The 24,302-nt window shown below is 38.3% G+C and overlaps 1 protein-coding gene across 4 annotated transcripts in view; it reads right to left on the bottom strand.

Moving 5' to 3' along the window:
- The window catches only part of LOC139938594 (regulator of G-protein signaling 7-like), a 163,384-nt gene that overhangs the window by 24,851 nt on the left and 114,231 nt on the right, over positions 1-24,302 (bottom strand). For 2 of the 4 annotated variants that reach the window (XM_071934181.1, XM_071934191.1), the window contains exons 10-13: positions 15,426-15,491; positions 4,973-5,034; positions 3,095-3,145; positions 1,881-1,997 (exon numbers count right to left, since the gene is read on the bottom strand). In XM_071934181.1, the coding sequence (XP_071790282.1) occupies positions 1,881-1,997; positions 3,095-3,145; positions 4,973-5,034; positions 15,426-15,491 (296 nt within the window). The remainder of the gene's footprint in view (positions 1-1,880; positions 1,998-3,094; positions 3,146-4,972; positions 5,035-15,425; positions 15,492-24,302) is intronic. The other 2 variants (XM_071934199.1, XM_071934205.1) reach the window with 2 other exon arrangements.

Genomic DNA, 24,302 nt, shown 5'->3' with positions numbered 1-24,302 from the left:
AGTCCCCCCCTCCCACCCCGCCCACCACTCCCAATCCAGGGTCCATTAGATGCTGTAGATAGTAAAGGTACATGCATCTACAATGAATCAAGTACAATGTTAGATCGGCAGTAGAAATAGCAGGCGATCAGCAGGTGATAGTGGCTTGACTAACGGTGGCTGAGCGGGAAAGAAGGGGAGGGGGGGCTTTCTCACTATCAGCACAGAGGAGGGTCCCGTTCAGTTATCAGACAATCATCGATATCGTTGATAAAGTAGGATCTCCGTATCTTTCAGACAGGAACCTTAGGAACGCTGTCATTCCTACGCATCCCCCTCGAGTCAACTTTATCCCTCACTTTATCTAGAGTTTCTTACACAGGACGAACTTCTTAAGTCAAACGATGCCAATCACCATAGAAGTAGTAATTTAGCTTAAGGAAGAATGCTTCTCTTGGGATGACCAGGCGGTAGCGTTGATTCAAACCACTTCAATTTCTTGATGACTTTGTAGTCTGACCTGGTTTTTGACTTTTGTCATCCAGGATGAAGTTCCTGTCTCATATAATAACCCATTTTACCTATTCCAGCATGTCCGGGGGTAACTTAGCAGGCACAATGTGTAGTGTACTGTGACCTTCATATTGTCTAATGCTTGGTATTTTTTGTCTCGAGGTGGATGAGCCAAAATAGCATTTATTCTCAGCATATTTGAACCACGCAGCGAGGCAGGTATCAGTCTTATAAATCTCTGCATTACCAATTGCGAGACTTTGAAGCCAAACACAACGTGAATTGAAGCTCTTTTGGGGTGTGTTGTCATTGCGCTTTATTAATATTTGTAAAATGTTTGATTTTTTTTATTGTTTTAATGTAGAGGACGAGTTTATTTTCTGGGACTTTGAAAAAAAAGTAATAATAAAGAAAGGTTTATTAACTGGTTTGAGATTACAATACAGCTAAAGGTGTGTACAAACTATTCGATCAACTTAGAAAAAAGAATCAAATTTCGTAGCTTTAAGAAATCAAGTTCTGTTGTTTATCTAGAGAGATTCAGTAAAAACAAGTCACATCACAAAGATATAGGGCTATAGTATTATCTCGAATTTAGGACGAGTCTAAACGAGTAACTCATCCTTTCTTAGGACCTGCCTTAAGTTTTTAATATCTCTTAGGAATAGTCCTAAGAGATATTCCTTTTTCTTTGTGAAAGTGACCCCAGGCTTCTTATAAATTATCTTTTTTTTTTTACATATATAATTGTTTTAGTGTGTTGATTAGTGGATTGTTCAAAATATGTAGTTGTAATAATAATCTTTGATTCTCAAGCCTGATTTCATCTAGGTGGTAAGCAGAACATATATTGCTTAACAAAAAAACCTTGCTTAGCAAAACATTGTGGGACACCAGTCACACAACCATCTGCTCCATGAAATCGGTAACCAGCTTTATGGAATCGGTAAGCAGATTTATGAAATCGGTAAGCAGATTTATGAAATCAGTAAGCAACTGTATGAAATCGGTAACCAGCTTTATGGAATCGGTAAGCAGCTTTATGAAATCGGTAAGCAGATTTATGAAATCGGTAAGCAACTGTTACCAGCTTCATAAAATCAGACGATGTTTGCACAACTGGACAAACTTTTATTATTAACCATAATAGTGAATACTCGCAGTGTGTCATGTTTGTCAGACAGACACTCTTGGCACATTAAATTGAACTCTGCTTATGACGAACTTAATACGTTAGTCAGCAGTGACGTTTGAGTGAATTGGCCCATCTCAAGTCACAAAACAATCTGAGACTTTTTTCCTTCAAGAAGAGAGTGTTAGAGGTTTGACTCGAGGTCATTGACCTGAGGTCATTGACCCTTACTAATACTCTTTGGCTGTCTACTTACATGGTTGTGGCAGCTTCCCACATTAAGGGATCATCGGATAGCCAGGGATTGGTTCCTTCTGTTGGTGCTGACAGGAAACTATCATAGTCTCGGTACTGCTGACAGTAACTTATCAATCTGTTAAACACAGAGACAATGACAGGTTAGAAACTTATCAAAGCAATTACGCTTTTACTTTATTACTTATAGACGATGTCTAACATCACGGTAAAACCAAAACATTATAACTTCTGCCCTGTGGTGGGCGCAATCATCAAATTTAGCTCAGCATTTTGACATGGGTGAGATTGCGTTAGAAAAATGAGACCTCTGATGTCACCCCTAAACCAAATTTGCAAGAATTGAGCTGTTTCTGCTGGACAAATATCATGAGAGGGCAGTTTAGCTGCAAACAAAGGGCACATAGAACATCTTGCAATTACTCAGTACGAAGGGCGTTAGGCGTGGAATGATGTGTATGCTGGTCGAGCTAGCGCCTAAGTTTGATCACTAGCTATACCAGTATATACCTCATTCAACAGTTAGTGCTTGTGCTATTGGTATTCATGAAAAGATCAATGGTCAACATTTTTTTTTTTTTTTTTTTTTCATGTGGACATGGTGGAGGGTTTATGGTTTATTGACTACATGTATAGAAACTTACTGGATTCGCTAACGGTTGAGATGGCTTTGCATACAGATTTAGGTATTTGGATACCATGATACCGTCACAAAAATTGCAAGAATGATTAAATATTAGACACAACTAAATGATTATAAAAACAGACAAATATGCTGAGACATAAACACTTGAAAGAATCGTGCAAAAAGGTAAAATGTACAAATATGGATCGAAATTATCCTGTACTTATAGAACCTATTCCTAGGAAAAAAATATATTCTTATTTCAGGAATCTTTTAGAATTGATTACGCAAATTTTTTCTAAAAAACAAACCTTCACGGACTAGGTTCAATGTTGATGTGGTGCTTTTTTTAAATTTTTTTAACTTCACATGCTTGATTTGTTTAAGCAGTTTGTTAAAAACAAATACCTGATTGTATAACCTTAAATAATTGTTTCATTTTCTTTCTTTTCAGTAAAATTTCCCAGTTTTCACAAATCAATGAAATTGAAATGTACATTGTAAATTTAAAAAGAAAACAAATGAAACACAACATTCAGATAAAAATGGAACCATGGCAGTTGCCGTAACCCATGATAAAACAAGATTACCTGACGGGGTGGTAGACAAGCAGAGGGCATTTCAAACCAATTTCACCATCACTAGCAAACAACATAGCGAGAGAGCAAAGAGACACAATCATGCAAAGAAAGTAGAAAAAAAAGAAAACAGGGCAAAGGAAACACAGTGGTAGGAAAGTGGCAGAAAGAAAACCGGTTAATCTGCAAACAAGAGCAAAACAACCAAAACAAAACAACAGCGTATTAGCAAGGAAAACAAATCTGTTTAAAGTTTGGGTATATCTTGTTTGTTTGGGAGGTGTGGGAGGGTGAAGGAATATAGTACATGCAGGAGATCTTTCTCTGATCAAGTGATACTCATCGTGTAAGGAAACTCTCTAGCCAACATGGCAAACTTCAAATCAATCAAGAGTAGGCACTTTTGTATCCACTCACTTCAAACAGCAACAAACTTCAAAGAAAACTTCAATGTTTTACTAAAATTTGCAACATCTTGGCTTCCAAACAGGAAGAAAACAAAAATAACAATTAACGGAGGAAATTACACAGAAATACTACAATTATGCTTAGACAGCATCAGTTTAAGGCCATGTTAGAATTTGGTGCTACAGCTATATGCTTCAGGCATAGTAAAACCTAATAGCAATTCAGTTGTAGCCATACCCATCAATACGGATAAAATGAAAGGGTAGTTGCTATGATTTCAACACATGTATGCATTACATGTAGATATAACATTCATTCATACACATGCAAATGTACACATGCACTCACGCAAATAATGAAGACATGCACTATGTGGCTATTACCCCAATTCACCTAACGTCATCACATTATCTTGGTTGCGCCATTTTGGAAGTCAATGCCCACGTGTGTTATACATTGTAATGCGCATTTTAGGCGATGCTTCATTGACACCATTTTAGAGGCCAATGTGCATTTTAGGCAATGCTTCATTTACGCCATTTTAGAAGCCAATGTGCATTTTAGGCGATGCTGCACCAACTATAATAAGGACAAGCATATTTGACTGCTAAAGTGGTGAGACAGTCAGCCACGTGTGACCTCAGTTCAAGGGGTCAATACCAGTTCAAAACGCAATATTTCAATACTAAAAGCGTTAAACCCTGCAGTGACTTGGCCAACCATATCAGCCCAGTTTTTAGACTATCTGCTTACAATGCGTTTGTTCTGGCTACAACACATCAGGGCTTAATTTCATGGCTCTGCTTACCATAAGTAAAGATTTAGCGCTTACGGACGCCGGGAATTCTGTGCTTACGTCAAGCGTGTTTCACGGGCTAGGGGGAAATTTTGGCTTTTGTGCGAAAGCACTCCACATTACTAGGCATTCCAGGTGAAAATAAGTGCAAAATTCAGCGGTAAGCAGAACCATGAAATTGGGCCTGGTGGCAGTACAATTATTTTTAACCACACAAGGGAAACTGACTATATGGGTAAGTTTTAAAACAGTTCGGGTTTGATTTGAACAAACTAAAATTGACTGGGAGCGGGATTTGAGCCGACAACCTACAGATTAATAGGGTGCTCTTCCAACTGAGCTAGCCAGCCCTATGTTGTTGGAATTCCTATATTAGTCAATATCTTTGTTCAGGGGTGCGGTCAGAAGCCATTTTGTTGTGTCCAAAGCCAAGTTTGGGAAGTCAGCTTTGAACTTGTGTAGACCTGAACTTACATAGTTGTTGCTTATGGAATTTGTATTTGTATTTATACATAATAAAAAGAACAAAATAAAATAAGAAGAAAAAAATGTAATGCCAAGCAAGGATTTAACAAAAGGGCATCGTGGGGTCTGCTGAGTAGGTGTGGAAGGGGGGGTACAAACAGAAAAGAAAAGCAAGAAAACTGATCAAATTTAATAACATCTTTCAGAATGACTATACTTACAGTTCAGCTACTTTCGACGTCTTATACTGTCTCTTTTCTAATCTTGCTGCCTGCATTTCAACCTGTGTAAGAAAAACAAGAAATGTGTTAATAAAGCATTTGAGAAAAGAGGAAATCCAAGTCCGAAGAGGGGGAAACTCACAGCGTCCGTACAGTTAATTAACTGCCTTATTTATGCTGGGAAAAAAACGGTCCATTCTAACTCAAATTAAAAAGCACTAGATTGGATTCGACTGGACAAAAATTCTATGAATTCTTTTCAGCCAAAAGGGTGGGGGGTACAAATACTAACAATCTATAAGTACAGACCAGAAATCCAGAAGACATAAACCCATCTGATGTCAGGAATTATGATTAGTGTAAGTATCCATTAAGACAAGGTTTTCACATTTTGAGCACTCATTGTTCCACTGCGTTTGTTTCATAATCTGCCAATTCAACCAGGGGTCATTGACACTTGTTCTTGGATTAAAAGTGGATATAGTTCATGTATGTTCTACGGCACCTAATAATAATAATAATAATAATACAAATAGTAATAACAATAGTGGCTTCTTATATAGCGCTCAGGTCCGTCACACAGTGACGCTCATGGGGCTTCAACATTATTACCCCTGGTCATGTGGAAACAACTCAATCCATACTCCTACAAACTCCTCAAACTGGTACCATTGCGGAGAGTGGGTTTTCAATAGAAACGTTTCAAGAACAATTTCATCCTCTTGCAATTCATGGAAATTCTGGCGCTCTTTATCTTTGGAAGGTGCTGCACACAGAACATAACTCATGAATAATTCAATAGCTACGTACGAGTAAGGTCTCTGAGAGTCATTGCCCCCCTATGCCATCGCCGAGCTTGCGTGACAGTCTAGCCGACACCCTCCGAGACGTGGACAGCCAAAATGAGCAAACCTCAAGTGGTAAAAACCCAATCAATTTATCCAACGAAGCACAAATGACTAATTTTACAATACACAAGCAGAATAAAAATTCCTTGTACGTAGCTATCTCGGCAGGTGAAGTAAGTAGGGGGCTAAGAGAGAGGTGTTGTTTTTTTTTTGGGGGGGGGGTTGGAAGTCACTCCTGGCAGGTGTGGAAATCAAAGCTAGGAGAGGCACAATGACGACATTTTAAAAATTACTCTCTTGTTTACCAATAAAAGGCAATGTACATCCATGTATGGGTTAAACGGGCATCAATCAATCGATCAAAACAAATTACATAGCACTGGAATCCATACAACATATGATCAAAGGTGCCGAGTACACACGTTAAGTATATACACAAAAAAAATATATATTTTGGGAGAACACATGAGTCTGGAGTCTCTTCTTGAAGAAAATTTTCATATTTAGGGGCTCTTTGGATGTTTACAGGGAATCATACACACTATACCCATTGCGATGATTACGTCAGTTAAAGACACTGGACACAGTTGGTAATTGTCAAAGACCAGTCTTCTTCTAGGTTGGTGTATCTCAAAATATACATAAAATAACAAACCTGTGAAACTTTGAGCTCAATTGGTCGTCGAAGTTGCTAGATAATAACGAAAGAAAAAACACCCTTGTCACACAAAGTTGTGTGCTTTCAGATGCTTGGTTTCGAGACCTCAAATTCAAAATCTGAGGTCTTGAAATCAAATTCGTGGAAAATAACTTCTTTCTTGAAAACTACAACTACTTTACTTCAGAGGGAGCCGTTTCTCACAATGTTTTATACTATCAACTTCTCCCCATTACTTGTTACCAAGTAAGGTTTTATGCTAATAATTATTTTGAGTAATTACCAATAGTGTCCACTGCCTTTAAAAAGGTGAGAGTTAATGTGTTTGAAGAGTGGTAGTAATTTGGGTGCATGAGAAACTTCATAAACCGTGAATCTAACAAACACTACAAGCCAAAATCAAATTCAAGTTCAAGTCCTGCCCTTGTAATTTTTTCTTTGTCTACCCCCCCCCCCCTCCACTTTTTATATGAAGGAAAGGGATTTATAAAGAACAATTCCTAGTAGGAAGCAACTGGATGTCTAATTGATCCAAGTTATAGTTCAAAAGTTTGGGTCCCACCAACTATAAACAAGTGAGCCAAACCCTAAACATAAACCTTCTGTTTGAATTTTCTAGAATCTATCAAGAAACGGCATTATATTAGGAATTTCCTAGTGAATTTTGACTAAGAATATAATTCCTTTCAGACTGTTTCATATGAAGACTTCTAGGTTTAGCTACAAGGAAACTCTTGTCTGAGCAGATTCCCACAAGTTTCCACAAGCTGAACTAACTTGTTGTTACATAAAGCAAGGTTTCCATATAAAGACTTCCAGGTTTAGCTAACAAGGAAACCCCTTGTCTGAGCAGATTCCCACAGGTTTCCATAAGCTGAACTAACTTGTTGTTACATAAAGCAAGGTTTCTATATAAAGACTTCCAGGTTGAGCTACAAAGAAACCCTTGTCTGACCCATATTCCCACAGGTTTCCATAAGCTGTACTAGATTGTTGTTGTTACATAAAGCAAGGTTTCCATATAAAGACTTCCAGGTTTAGCTTACAAGGAAACCCCTTGTCTGAGCAGATTCCCACAGGTTTCCATAAGCTGAACTAACTTGTTGTTACATAAAGCAAGGTTTCTATATAAAGACTTCCAGGTTGAGCTACAAAGAAACCCTTGTCTGACCCATATTCCCACAGGTTTCCAAAAGCTGTACTAGATTGTTGTTGTTACATAAAGCAAGGTTTCCATATGAAGACTTCCAGGTTTAGCTAACCAGGAAACCCTTGTCTGACCATTATTCCCGCAGGTTTCGATAAGGAATAACCAAACAGTAATGGAGCTGCCAACATTCGCATCTTGAAACCAGAGAGAGTTTGTCCAACAATCAAGGAAAATCTAGAATTACATTCTACATGAAAGGAATAAAATTTCCATAATCAGGGAGATTTGTTCATTACAATCTGGAAGGATTGGTTTAATTTCAGGGAAGTTTTTTCAGACATCAGGAGAGTGCAGAGATGCCAACATTTGCATCATGCAATCAGGATTATTTAGTACATCGACCGGGAAAATATCTAGAATTACATTCAACAACAGGGAAAAGGTTTCCATAGTCAGGGAGATTTGTTTATCACAACATGGGAAGATTGGTTTATTTTCAGGGAAGTTTTTGCAGACTTGAGGAGAAATGCCGAATGCCAACATTTGCATAATGCAATCAGTAACATGTTGTAAATCGACCGGGAAATCTTGAATTACATTCAACAACAGGGAAAAGGTTTCCATAACCAGGGAGATTTGTTTATCACAACATGGGAAGATTAGTTTATTTTCAGGGAGGTTTTTGCAGACTTTAGGAGAAATGCAGAGCTCCCAACATCTGCATAATGCAATCAGATATACTTTGTAAAGCAACCGGGAAATCTTGAATTACATTCAACAACAGGGAAAAGGTTTCCATAACCAAGGAGATTTTCTAATGTGCACCACAACATGGGAAGATTGGTTTATATTCAGGGAAGTTTCTGCAGACTTTAGGAGAGTTGCAGAGCTGCCAACATTTGCATAATGCAATCAGTAATATCTGGTAAAGCGACCAGGAAGATATATAGAACTACATTCAACTACAGGGAAAATGTTTCCATAGTCAGGGAAATTTGTTCATCACAACATGGGAAGATTGGTTTATTTTAAGGGAAGTTTTTTGCAGACTTTAGGAGAGTTGCAGAGATTCTAACATTTGCCTCACGCAAATGTGTTTATCACAACATGGAAAGATTAGTTTATTTTCAGGGAAGTTTTTTTCAGACTTGAGGAGAGTTGCAGAGATTCTAACAATTGCATCTTGCAATCAGGAAGTTTATGTACAACAATCAGGAAAACATCTTTAAAAACATTCCACCTAACTGGAAAGAAAATGTTTCCATCAAAATTATTGATCACAACATGGAAAGACTGTTAATTTTGGTTTTTACCCATACACCGATGTGTGTTAGCACTGTATACTCAGTACTTTCCCGAGTCCTGTGAAAAAATATCACAGGCATGTTACTCGGGTGGGATTCGAACCCATGACCCTTGCAATTCTAGAGCAGTGTCTTACCAACTAGACTACCAAGGTTGCCCGGCAGCTAGAGGCAGTTCGAATCCTATGTTTCAACATATGGAAAGACTATATGGAAAGACTGCTTTATTTTCCAGGAACCTTTCGCATACCCAAAGAGAGTTATCTGCTCTGCAGTGACCACACATTGAGCTGCTGTGCTTCCCAGCCATGAGGTGATGTGAACGTATTAAAACCAATTGGCTCATCCCTACCAAGAAAAAGAAAATCAATTCCAACTATTGGGAATTCCTTAATGCCTCGCTGAATGAATGACGTTGAATAAACTATATTAAAAAAAGCAAAAAGTAGTGGGGGGGGGGGCTTGGATGTCCTACCAAATGCTGACAGATCACATGACAAGGTTTTATGAACAGCCTGTCTATTTATTGATCAGAGACATGATTAAATTCCATTTACTTATATTCATTGAGACTGAGTTGCCTAATGGGACACGTGGACGCACAATCAACATTTGTTTAGGGTTCTTAAAGGAACACGTTGCCTTGGATCGGACGAGTTGGTCAAAACAAAAGCGTTTGTAACCGTTTTTTATGAAATGCATATGGTTGGAAAGATGTTTTAAAAGTAGAATACAATGATCCACACAAGTTTGCCTCGAAATTGCGTGGTTTTCCTTCTACTGTGCGAAGTAACATGGTCGGACCATTTATGGGAGTCAAAATTTTGACCCCCATAAATGGCCGACGTGTTAGTCGACGAGGTAAAAGGAAAACCACGCAATTTCGAGGCATGTTTGTGTGGATCATTGTATTCTACTTTTACAACATCTTTCTACCCATATGCATTTTATAAAAAACGGTTACAAACGCTTTTCAAAGACCAACTCGACCGATCCAAGGCAACGTGTTCCTTTAAGCATAGGGGGTTCTTAAGCATAGGGGGCCCAGACGTACATTGGGAAACCCAGAGTTACAAAGTCAACCTACACCGGTCATTTAAAAAAAAAACTTCTTGGGGGATTTTGTTTTCTTGCTAGAAAGTGGTCCATGTCTCATCCAAGAAAATTCAAAAAATTAAGGTGGGAGATTCATTGTAAAGCTAAGCTCATTGCAAAAATGGAAACAACTTGGCGATATTGTTCATAATGGCTTATCTCGGATATCAAGCATTAAAAACCATGACGTTTCTTTACCACTGCTTATGCTTGTACTTGCATAAATGAATTCTGATGGGTGTCATGTGCAAATAGTTTACAATTTGTTGATGGGTAAGTCCTTGATTTCACCTAATAGACCGATCCATTAGGCTCCGCCCACGACGCACGTGTGAGCAAGAACATGTGGGGCTCTCCAATGCCTTTCTGCACAACTCTACCGCGCGCGCCAAAATACGCGCACGCATGTCTGACCTTATTTGTCGGACCTTCGTTGCGTTGTGATTGGTCAATACGCAATGGGCAGAGCTTAATGGATCGGTCTATTGCGTATAAGGAAAGTTTAAACCTAAAAGAATGATGTACTTGGATAACACGAAGGATTCTTACATCCTTTTTTATTGAAGCAAAATTGGTAAAAAAAAATTCATCTATCAATATCTTTGCTTTGTGCGGATACTACCACACTGGCTTCAAAAACTAGAGCATCAAATTTTCATGGCCTTATGTAATTTTATGACGATATAAATTTTTGTTAAAAGCCTACCTAGCTGTCAATATTTAGTTTGAACTAGGCCTTAGTGGGAGCAAAGTTTAATTACATAGATCATGATTAATAACGTTTAATCACAAAAATGGCAGTTATTTGTTCCAGTGCCATGCCCCAATTAGCCATACCAGCTGGGTTCGCTCGTTAATTGAGTTTTTTTGTATGTATGTCTACTTCGCTGGAGAAGTTATCCTTGACACAAGCATAAGACAAGTACCTAAGGATAGGTTAATGTGTATGCAAAGCCAACAATCTGGGCCCAATTGATTGCATGGCTCTGCTTACTGTAAGCAAAGAATTGGCGCTTACGGAAGCAGGTAATTCTGTGCTTACGCAAGCGTACTTCACAGGTTAGCGGTAAATTTTGGTTTCTGCGCGTGCGTACTCCATTACTAGGCATTCTAGGCTTACAAGGCTAGCGCATAAATTCAGTGCCAATGCACGTACATGTAAGTGGGGAATCGTGATCGTAAGCGCATAATTCGGCGGTAAGCAGAGCCATGAAATTGGGCCCTTAGCATACCCTGATGTGGTTGGCTGGTTTGAAGCTTATCAACAATCTGGACCCAATTTCATCAAACTGTTTGATAGCAGGAAATATATACTGCTCCAAAAATGTCTCTGCTAAGCAAATATTAGGTGGGGCATCATCAGTCACAACAATTTAGACTAAATGTAATTTTTGCTATTGACTTCTTTTCTGTTAGGCAATACTTTGTTTTTGCTTAGCAAGTTTTTGTGTGAGATTATTTTTTGTTTACCCATTGACACCAATGTGCGTTAGCACTGTATACTCAGTACTTTCCCGAGCTCTGTAAAAAAGGCTTCATGAAATTAGGCCCACATTGATAGCATCTGGAAATATTTGAGGGATGTTTTTGGTTGCTAGTTTGTTGTGTGTTTGTTGACAATCAGAGACACCCATTGGGATTTATGTCCACCAATGATGATGTGGTGTCTGTGCATTACTGCTGACTGACCAAGAAGCATATATTTGCTATATAATAAAATAGGTTGCAAATGGCCATAAATTTTTTCTTTAAAGATATACAAATTTAAGATTGTTTGCGATCGATTCAATCAGAACTTTTCTAAACAAATCCTGAAAATATGTAGCTATGATTTAGATAAATGCAAAGAAAAAGAAGTTCCAATACATTCAGTATTCAACCGATTCATAAAAACCTGCGACTTTTGATGATGGCCTAGTTTGAACTCATGATAAGTAAAAGAAACGAGAATAACAAGAAGGAAAAAAAACAAAGTAGAAGGAGATCTGAGGCGCATGATTAAAATTCATGCCGTCGTCCATCGCCGTCTACAGTTCCACACCACACATGTCTCTGTATCATTCTACATGAGCTCATATTAAAGAGTGTGGATGTCCACGGAGCTTAAGGTTTCATTATTAGTCAAACAAACATTGGCGTTTCCGGCCACAGATTCATTCTGTACAAGTGATACATGTACAGAGCCCCCCCCCCCCCCCCCCTTGACTGCAGAATTTAGTATTTTCTGCAGGCAATCTGGAGCAGGTTACTGGGTCAGAAATAGTGCAGAGCGTGTCTGGTCGCACCGGCACTGCATACAGGCTGTGGGAGTTGCATTCCAAATGTATTCACGATCCGTGCGACTGAGTGCTATCGTTTGGGCCATTTTAAACCTCCTCCGTAATTCATTGACAATGTCAAGGGTAGAGATTTTGCAACGGATACGTCATCGTGTAAAGGGGCTACTTCAAATGTCATCACGTCATCACGTTCCTTGTTTGTTTTTACAGCATAGTGCATGCTTAAAAAACTAAAGCATTCAAGTTGGAAATTCAACTCATGAAGGAAACACATCTCAACATTACTCAATCTGAGACACAATGGAACTAGTGTAGTGTTGGGAAATTTTGACAGAATCACATCAATCTGGAATGACATTCTCTTAAGTAGTTTTTAGTAGTAAATTTTGTGATCGTAAAGCACTCACGGTTAGTTCAGGTTCAGGAATGTTACCTTTGAGAGGGGGAACATCATTTTCATTTTGCAAATGGTGCTTCTTTTGGGGAAAAAGGGTCTTAAAGAATTATCCAGGGCACTCAAGTCCATGAATTTTCCCAACACCGCTGTGTAATCCCAAGCATGCTCTGCTGCAAGAAAGGAGCCTCTCTGCAGCGCAAGTGCATGACAGCAAAATTGGCCCCAAAGTAATTTTCCAAATCCGTCCTAATCAGGTCACTAGTTCATTGCCTTTATGAACTAAACTCATCAGACTGAACAAGGTACTAGACTAAAGTGCACACACACTAACCCCGTTGAATATCTTGTAGTTGGCGGGGCTTTACGGAAGTCCAGCCATCTGCAATAATACTCCTCAATGACGGGGTGATTGCAGCAGCTGTAATGTACTTCTTATCATTTGTGCGCCTTATTTCCAACTAATTAAGCAGCTTATTGTGAGGGTTATTCAAGTGTCTTTGTGACGCGCTATAAACTAAAGCCATACTCAGATTATACTGCTCATCTAATGCAGTTTGACTCTTTTATGCATTTTGATTGTTGGGGACAGGAAGTTGTGCAGTTCTACTGATGTCTTAATGAACATTAATCTGCGTTACAATCAAATTTTCTATTTGAGACCACCCCAAGAATATAATTGAGAGTGAATACACTTATCATGGCAAAGTACTTTTAGCGATGACGTTGAGGTTTGGCCAGTGTGTAGAGTGCAACTTCCTAGTACAGTTAGACTTGACTCAAGTCCAAATCCTGTATTATTTTGTGATGCTCTGCATTCCCCATTCCCTAACCAGTTCCGCATTCTCGTGACCACATTTTGACGGCGAGCATGCACTGCTATCTACGGCTTGTTTGCTAAAAGTGTAGTTGGCGCGATATGCTTAGGGACCTCTCACATGAGAACGGGACTTGAATCAAGTCTATAGTACAGTCTGATGATGGGTCCATGGGATTAGATCTACAAAGTTCATCATGTGACACGCATGTATGGCAGTCTTTTTTTGCATGGACTCTAGCCATGTTTATTGGTCACTGAAAACATGGAAAATGCTCCAAAATGCTCAATTCGTGATACCATTTTACCATAGTGATTAGGTTGGCGTAGTGGTATTATTCCTCGCCTTCCACCTCAAGGACCCCGGTTCGAATCACGCCAGGAGCACTAGCACTTTGAAGATTGGGTTTTTAGTCTTTAACTAACTGCGTGGGTTTTCCCATGAATAATTCTGTGTGGTTTCCCACCCACATCTAAAACTGAAATTTCCTTCCTTGTATTCTCTTCATTGGATTCTTTGCTAGTACAGCATTGTACAATGATTAAGTTCCCCTTTTCTGAGAGTCCTTGGCTTCACAGGCAGTATAATTCAAAGGTAATACATGATCATGCCAAGTGATGTCACTTTGTGGTACACTTGTCAAATGGCATCCACAGCAAGACACAGAGTACGGTCATGCTCAGCATTTTGCAAGCTCTCTTTCAAGCATATTTCCCAAGTTAACTGTATGTTCACTTCAGGTACATGTACATGTAATACAATCAAATAGACCAAAGACCAATTTCATAGATCTGAGTAAGCACCAAAAGTAGCTGATTACAAAAGAATTGTGCTCACCAGATTAGGGTTACCAGCCAGAATACCATGTAACATGTACAATCTGTGACTGGTATCATGTCGCTGAAGAGAGGCTATGGCTCTGGCTTAAGATAAAATGTTGAAGCTTCTAGCCATAGCCGCAAACGGAAAACGTAGTTTGGACAACAACATCACTCCGAAAACATCGTCCCACACATTTCCTATCTTACGAAGCTACATTATAGCTAAAATAAGCTATTGGTTCAGGACAAGTTGCAAATAATCTTTCAAATCTTCTCCCCCCCAAAAAAAAAAATTGTATGTATAACAGTGAAAGATTTCAAAGATACAGTGGAATGGCTATGGAAAAGAAATATTACTGTCTGGAACAAATGAAGAATTAAAGGAACACGTTGCCTTGGATCGGAAGAGTGGTCTATAAAAAGCGTTTATAACCGTTTGTTATAAAATGCATAAGGTTGGAAAGATGTTTTAAAAGTAGAATTCAATGATCCACACAAATTTGACTCGAAATTGCGTGATTCTCCTTTTACTTTGTGAACTAAACAAAAATTTGACTCCCACAAATGGCCGACCTTGTTGGTCGACGAGGTAAAAGGAAAACCATGCAATTTCAAGGCGTGTTTATGTGGATCATTGTTTTCTACTTATACAACATCTTTTTACCCATATGCATTTTATTAAAAACGGTTAAAAACGCTTTCCAAAGCCCTACTCGACCGATCCAAGGCAACGTGTTCCTTTGAAACCCTGTTGTGAAAATGCTTAAAGTTATATATTTATGAAAAACATCAATAATGATATATAATTAATACATTGTCAACTGGTCACCAGCATGCTGCAGCCATCTTCATTTAGATCAACTGACTCTAAATGCAAACAATGAATAATTGTGCTGACACATAAAAAGGGATCAGTCTGCTTAAATGCCAGCCTCAGTTTCATCACATTTTGGGGGAAAGGAAAAAAAGATGGCTGCAGCAGGGTTCAGATCTTGCTGCACAAGACCTTTTAAGGAGCTCTCAAAGCATTGGGGAATAGCTTGCCCATAGGGCGCCACAGTGGGATTAAAAAGGAGACAGGCCTACCTTGCGCTTGAGGAACAAGATGGGTGAACAACATGCAAAGTGCAGATGCTCATGATGAGATGCATCCTGTAACAAGGAGTTGGCATGAGAAATGGGTGGGGGTGGGATGAGGTGGGATATGGGTGAGGTAAGATAATGGAGACAAAAGGATCAGGTGGGTTCAGGGTAGGATAATGGGTGGTTTGCCGTTTGGGAGAATGATGGACAAACAGGAGTACATTGTGGGGACATTTTGGGATGTGGGTACATGTAGAGGAGGATGAGAGTGTGTGACAAGGAATGGGGATATTGGTTAAACCACAGTAAGGAGTGATTGGGAGAAAGCAAGGTACGATACAAACATATATTAGGAATAGAAACACAACAATAGCCAAACAATCCAAAACACAAGTTGGCAACAGAACAGTCATTGACAATCACAATTTATTTTTTTTTTTTTTTTTTTTTACAAAAACACCAACATTTCATAAAATGACAATTCCAGGAAAGAATGAGATGTTTAAAACGATGTATAAAACAAAGAAAGTGGTAAGAGCGAAAAAAGGAAAAGATAAACAACGATAACAAACACAAGAAAACAAACCAAGGAAATAATTAGGGAGAAAACGGTGGGCACAAATACAAATTGAAGAGTTGTTGACAAGAAGTGTCACATAAAAGAAGAAAACGGGAAGAACAGCGGAAAGGATAATTTTTTTAAGGAAGGGACGTTGGGGGGGGGGGGGGGGGAGTGTGACAGGAGCAAAAGATCAGAGAGAAGGGGAAGAGAGATGGGAGAGAAGAAAGCCATGATTATAAAAATGAGTTTGGAGCAATTGACACCGATTCAAGAAGTCTTTGACTTTGCTTGGTGTTTGTTATGTCACCACAATAACCCACCAGTGCAAACTCAACATGCAATAAAAGTACATCAGACCATCACTGGCAATGACGACCTGCGGGGAACCTCAATTATTTGGCATGAAATATTGAACTTTTGTTTTCATTTGATAGGAAACACAATGAAGGGTACCACTTTTGAAGTTGTCATCTTGGTAGTTTTTCTAATGGCTATAATTTGTCTTAAGTACCTGAAACCACCCAAACAATTTTAACATGAGAAAAAGGCTTACACTGAAAATAATTTGATTTGATTGATTTTATGTTTTTATCAACATTTTTAACATCAACAATGAATGGATGACCTGCCCTTTCCATTCATTTGTTGTTAAGTGAAATTTTAGAGTAATTAGCAACACAAATAATAATTGTTAACAGCTCAAACTACCTTTTGCTGCAAAAACAATTAATATTTAAAACATATCAGAAGAATGACCAAAATATTGTTTAAAATTTAAGTGAGAAAAAAATAAAACAACCAAATAAAAATATCAAATTGTGAAATTTATTTGTAAAAAATGTGTAAGAATAATCATGCTATTAAATGAAGAAGAAAAACATGTTGATGCAGGGGTGAACAAATTGTTTGGTCTACAGTTCACAGGCATGCAGATTAAATACTCCAAACAAACAACAAAATGGGCATCAAAGAATAAAACTGTGATACTTTTTGATACTCATCAACATTGTATGAACAAGAATCCTATTACATAATATCTTGTAAAATTATATAAACGCATTCTGAGAAAATTGCTTAATGTACAAGTGAGTAGGAAAAAACTGACTCATAATTGTTCGTTTTCCGATTGAACAAAGTGAAATTGACTAGAGCAGGGTTCGAAGCAGCATTGTGACCTCAATGTGACCTCCGTTTTAACCATGCTCTACCAACTGAGCTATCAAGCTGGCAGTCTCCCTATTCTGTCAATATCTTTGAACCGGGATGCCATACTTTTCTTTTTGTACTTTTTGGCCCATTATTTTGTTTAAAACTGGGCAAAATTTCATAGAGCTGCGAAGCACAAAAATTTGCTTAGCATGAAATTTCTTCCTTGATTAAAACAGGATTACCAACCAAATTTCCACTGGTTCCATTTTGTTTGTTACTGGTATCAGCTGATGTTTGCTTAACCCGAAAATCACGTGGAAATTTGGTTGGTAATCCTGTTTTTATTAAGGAATAAATGTCATGCTAAGCAAATTTTTGTGCTTAGCAGCTCTATGAAATTGGGCCCAGGTTAGGAATAGCACCCCGCACAAATGACCGGCTGTCAGACAAATATGCCACACCACCAGACCACCTACACGATCACTGCGTCATCGACGTGCAAAACTGCACTAGTAGTGTAGTTAGTCACGGGTACAATTTGAACATACGCGCGCCTTAGTAAAATTTCACCATTTCATCTGAGATCCGGGTACTTGGCTATATTTCGCATTAGTGCAGAATGCTATTGGCAAGAGTATCTCCTTCAAGACAACTCAGCAAATTACGAGGATTGTATGCCAAGATGCAGAATGGTGATGAGTTGATGACAAGTTTGAATGAAGTCATGCACTATACGGTGTAGCTGTGATTAACGAGGGGGCTACGATACACACACATCAACACGTATATGACGGGTACCACTGGTAACACCTTTGAGATGAGTCTAGGTGCAACTAATGTGACACAGCATGTAGTGTTACATTCATTGTTGGGCACTTTAGGAATGGTGTGTGCACTGCGTGTGCTATTTTTCATTTCCCACAGTGAAAAATGTGGAGTTGAAAAAACATTTCCATGCAGCTTGTTGCGGACTAGGAGAATTTATTATTTCTTTGCATAAAGCTACTCTACCGTATTACCACAAAAGGCAGAATTAAAAATCTTAGACTTCAACTTTGCTCTTCTCAGAGCAAAGAACTTGCAATATTTCTGACAATCAGATTTTCATTTTCTTAAATGCATTGAGTATTGATTCATTTTAGAAGCAGCATATTTTTTTGTTCTTTAAAAGATGGGTTGAACAATCTCTCAGCAGGGTCCAGGTTTATGGCTCTGCTTAGCACAGAATTCTGAGCTTACAGTGCCAGTTAACTGTGTGGTTGGATGCGCAGTAAGCGCAGAATTCTGAGCTTACAGTGCCAGTTAACTGTGTGGTTGGATGTGTAGTAAGCGCAGAATTCCAGGGTAGGCAGAGCCATGAAATTGAACCAAACACTGACGGTGAAACATACTTCCAGGTCCTAACTAATCTGTTACTATGGATGAAATGATCAACTTTACTACCATTACAGATACAACAATGATTTTACATGCACATTACACATGCATCATTTGCAGAAGAAAGAGATATACACAGGCGATATTAAAAATACACAAATTATTTAATTGAAAAATAGTTTAAAGGAACACGTTGCCTTGGATCGGTCGAGTTGGTCTTCAAAAAGCAATTGTAACCGTTTGTTACAAAATGCACATGATTAGAAAGATGTTTTAAAAGTAAAATATAATGATCCACACAAGTATTACTCAAAATTGTGTGGCTTTCCTTTTACCTCAACGACAAACACGGTTAGCCTTTTATGGGAGTCAAATTTTTGACTCCCATAAACGGCTGTCCGTGTTCGTTCGCAAAGTTAAAGGAAAACCATCCAATTTCGAGGCAACCGGTGTGGATCATTGTATTCCACTTTTAAAACATCTTTCTAACCATATGCATTTTATAACAAACGGTTACAAACGCTTTTCAAAGACTAGCTCGACCGATCTAAGGTACATGTTCCTTTAATAAACCATCCATGAAATAATTATTTAATGACCAGGTTGTTTTCAGAAATTGTTCTTGTGTCAATCAAACTATAGCACTGCAGACAAGCCTGACTGCAAAGCTTGAAAATGAAATCACAAATTAAAAACACTTTCATTTTAAATGTCTCAGCATCACTTTGTGTGACCTTCTCCACGTATGTACACAAATCTGGAAGTAGCTGTTCTGTCAATAGACAAACGCTTTTGTCGCATTTGCATGCGCAGAAAGGAAGGGGCAAACAAAAATACAGCAATTCTATAACATCAAAAGTGAGAATGAGCTGTGCAGCTGATATATAAACAAGAGCAAATAATAAAATCTTAGGTCCCAGCTTTAATTGCTTTATAAATGCAACTCCTCTGCAACTGCCATTGTGTTATTTCTTTAACACGGCAAAGGAGTGAATGCAAATTTGGAAAGGCATTTAGGCAAGATAGTAATGAACATGTCCTAGGAGATTTCATGTATTATGCAAGGTTGTGTGAGCCGAGAACGGACGGTTTGTACGCATGCCTGGACAGCACAGAGGATTGGCCCCTGACTAGGACATGGCGCTAGGCATGGGAAGCTGCGACGACGTGCCGGTTGGAATGCTGCCAGACACGCGCGTGTCGTCATGGATTATTGTCATAGCAACCACATTTCCTGTAGGGGAAAAAAACATGCTGCACAAACAAATACTGCATGACTTTTAAAATAAAATAAAATAGAATGTATGTATACCAACCACAAACAACATTGAAAAAAATAATAAATAGATACAGGAGCTTGTAATTTCAAGGCAAGCTAGACCCTTAAAAAAACCAAAATAACAATTTTGTGCTGGGGTCAATTTGCATACAATGAAACTTCTGAAAAGGGGGTTGATCGTTTTGATAAATCAGACCTTCTTATGACTGCTTTTTAAGTGTTAATCTTTTCATTTTCTTATGAAGGGCAGATTTTACATGAGTCAGGCATGATATTGAGTTCTGTTTGAATCTAGAGGACCGTTCCTGATTAGGATGTTTGAATCTAGAGGACCGTTCCTGATTGGGATGTTTGAATCTAGAGGACCGTTCCTGATTGGGATGTTTGAATCTAGAGGAACGTTCCTGATTGGGATGTTTGAATCTAGAGGACCGTTCCTAATTGGGATGTTTGAATCTAGAGGACCATTCCTGATTGGGATGTTTGAATCTAGAGGAACGTTCCCGATTGGGATGTTTGAATCTAGAGAACCGTTCCTAATTGGGATGTTTGAATCTAGAGGACCGTTCCAGATTGGGATGTTTGAATCTAGAGGACCGTTCCAAATTGGGATGTTTGAATCTAGAGGACCGTTCCTAATTGGGATGTTTGAATCTAGAGGATCGTTCCTGATTGGGATGTTTGAACCTAGAGGACCGTTCCTGATTGGGATGTTTGAATCGAGAGGACTGTTCCTGATTGGGATGTTTGAATCTAGAGGAACATTCCTGATTGGAATGTTTGAATCTAGAGGACCGTTCCTGATTGGGATGTTTGAATGCAGATGACTGTTCCTGATTGGGAGGTTTGAATCTAGCGGACCAATCCTGAATCTAGAGGACAGTTCCCAATTGGGATGTTTGAATCTAGAGGACCGTTCAAGGATGTTGTGAGATGAGTTCAGATGATTGCTGAGGACTGTAGATTTGGCTCTTTGCAAGGGTCGTTGCAAGGGTTCGAATCCCACCTGAGTAATATGCCATTTGTTCACAGGCCTTGGGAAAGTACTGAGTATATACAGTGCTATCACACATTAGTGTATGGGTAAAAACCAAAATTTATATTCCTCTTTATCGTCATAAGGGCCAAATTTTCATAAAGATGTTAAGCAGAAATACTGCTAGGGAAATTTATTTGCTGAGCAAGAACTTAGTGGGGCATTAGCCACAACAATGCAAACTGAATGCAATGTTGGCTTGTGACCAGTTTTAGCTAAGCAATACTATTCTGTGCTTAGGATTTGTTTGCGTTTACTGGCTTTATGAAATCTGGGGAGGGGGGGCACATGAATAGCTTTTCATTTTAAAATTGCTCTCTGTTCCTTTTACAATCGCAAACAAGCTTTTGAGGTTTTGGCTTTTACAGTTGCTGCATTTGTAATAGAATAATGACATTTTGAAATAAGTTTTGTAATATTTCCTTCTGCTAACATTCAAAACAACAGAACAAAACTTGGAGGAGTTAACAGAACAAAAAATCTGGCACATTTAACCATGTCTACCTGAATCTTTTACAAATATTTTTTGTTGTGTTGCTTATTCATGCATGTTTAAAGATATTGCTATACACCTAATAGCAATATGTTCGTCAAAATAAAAGGAGAGGAAAATTTATATGATTGAGTTAACTATTAAACAAACTAATTAATAAAATTAATTTAAACAAAATATCACAACAGAAACAAAGCAAGACCAAGCGGGCGGAAGGGAAGAGGGCGGAAAAAATGCAATCAGTGGTGCAGTAAACGATGCAATGGACAAACAAAACCCTCACGCTCTCTTCTTCAAAGCTGCATTAAATACAATATTTCAAAAATCCATACTTGGAGAAGAAGGGTGGAAATAATTCACAGAATAATTAAATAACTGGCTGAACTTCGTCCGATTGAAGAAAAGAGGAGAATATTGTCAGGCAGCAGCCTCGACACAAAACTGACGGCGAGGCCAGACCCGAGCATAATACCCATTTAACGCTGTTTTGATCAACATGGAGCGGACAACAACAGTCCTTGAACTTGCTGCGCTACCTGGGAGCTGATTTTTTATTTTTTTTTTTACACTGTGACTAAATTGCAGCCTGTAATTTGAGACGATTTAAATTATTTGCATTTACTTTGTCACCGGTATTATTGCATGATAAATCAGTGTGCAGTCAGTCATACGTGCATCCTGCCATATTGAACAACCTGTATAATAAAATAAAAACTAGCTAAACAAATTTAAAAAATTAAGAAAATAAACCAAATTTTAGGATGCAAATATTTTATTGTCCTGGTTGTCCTCCCCAATGTTCTTGATTAATTTCAAAAAAAAAAAAATAATATAATTTTATCCAACTCATTATTTTTTTGAAAAGTTTCCATAATATTAATACAAAACAAAATTTCCTCGAATTTGGAGTTGGAAACTGATCACTTTGATTATACGAAATGACTCCGTTCCAAGTAAAGCAGTTTTGGAAAAGAAAATCACAAACAAATTTGAATCTGAGAAAGCTCATACATCTGAAAGTACACAATTCAGATGCAACATTAACTTCTCGCAACTTTGGTGACCAATTCAGCTCAACTTTTCACAGGTTTTTTATTTTATACAGCAGTTGCTTTCACCAAACTCTTCCTACATGTAACTTAGGATTAATCTTTAGGACTAAGGATGAGTTAAGTTCTGTATCCAAAGAGGTTAGGACGCATCAAACCCATCCTAAAGTTAGGATGGGTTACTTGTCCTTAGTCGAGATAGGATTAATCCTAGCGTTTCGTGAAATCGGCTGCTGGTGTTTGACAACTACTAACAAGTTCATCTTTAAATGAGCCAAAATAAGGGCAAGGATGCTTTTCTCCCGCTTCCACCCAACTCATTGACATGTCTTTTTATCCATTGTGCGTTTGGGAGTGGCAATCTCTTGCTTTGGTTTTGGTCTATAACTTTCTTTTTGAAAACAATCGATAGGCCTACACTGATTGAGTATCACTTGAATGTACTAAACAGGAATGCTTGGGTAACATTCAAGTTGTGGCACTTTCAGTAAAAAGTATTGTCCAAACGCCTACACGTGTAAAATAACAAACCTGCGAAAAATTGAGGCTCAATCAGTCGTCGGAGTCAGGAGAAAATAACGGGAAAACCCACCCTTGTTTCCGCACGTTTCACCGTGTCATGACATGTGTTTAAAATAAATCTGTAATTCTCGATATCGAGAATTGATATTTGTTTTAATGTTTTTCAAAAAGTAAAGCATTTCATGGAATATAATTTCAAGAGAAGTCTTTCACCATTACTTTCTGTAAACCCTGTAAGTTATTTGTAAATCTGTGAACTTTCATTAATTTTTCTATTCCGAAAGTGTATATGGCTTTAATTCAGCTTTCGCTATTGCTTTTTGAATGATTACACTCCCAGTTGATTTGAGTTACATTTAACTTTGTTATTATTATAATAATTCAGTTAGTGTTTACTTTTCAACCCAAAAGGGCATAAGATGTGGGCCACATGATATCATAATATTCCATTGATGGCAGATTTATGCATACATGATGAGATGGGGCCTATGGCAACCTAAACTGCAGCCCACTGCAGCCAAGTAAATCCCACACTCGCATAGCAGTTCAAATCACACTCAACTATTGTACAGAGATGCACGCTCTGATAATGGCCAACGATAAAGCTATATGGCTTGTTAAAAATAAAGGAAAAAAAAACCAGCGGGGAAAACCACCCCAGCCCCGATTCCGAATACAGGAAGTGAATAACCCTATGGGTCTCATATCAAATAATATGATATGAAATGGGATTATTCCAATCCAACGGGTACCGGTCACTTCGGCATCTTGCAAACTCGGCACCTGCAAACTCGGCACCTTGCAAACTCGGCACCTGCAAACTCGGCACTTATAACCTCGGCACCTTGCAAACTCGGCACCCACAAACTTGGCACATGAACAAATACAAACTCGGCACCCAGTTGAAAAAGTTCAATTTTCACACTGCGTGGTGCCTCATTTTTATTTTAAAGTTCGGCCCCCAGTCCCATAAAAAGCTTGATGCTGTTAATAATAATAATAATAATAATAATTATATTTAAAATTTATATTGCGCCCCTTACATACAAAATTATCAGAGACGCAGAACACATGTTAAAAAGCACAGAGTGGAAGAAAAAAGACAAAGAAAAAAGACTATAAGAAAAAAGTTATAAATTATTAGTAATAACATTTATTATTGCAATATAATTATCATAAATTTACCAGAAAATAGAAGTGACGTTATAGCACGGGACGGAAACAAAAAACCTGAAAGGATTGTGTGCACCAATGATCTTTGGTGCACGCAAGCTATCACGCACAGAACTGTCGCGACCGTCGGTAAATTAGTCCCTGTTTATGGCCGGCTCCTTTCGGCAAATCACGCTCTGTTAAAAAGCAAAATTCCATTGAAAACCATTAAACAAACCCTTATTAAAATTGTTCAAAGCC

This window comes from Asterias amurensis, chromosome 1 (genome assembly GCF_032118995.1).
Source record: "Asterias amurensis chromosome 1, ASM3211899v1".
NCBI lineage: Eukaryota > Metazoa > Echinodermata > Asteroidea > Forcipulatida > Asteriidae > Asterias > Asterias amurensis.
The sequence above is the reverse complement of the archived record's forward strand: the minus strand, read 5'-3'. Positions and strand labels throughout refer to the sequence as shown.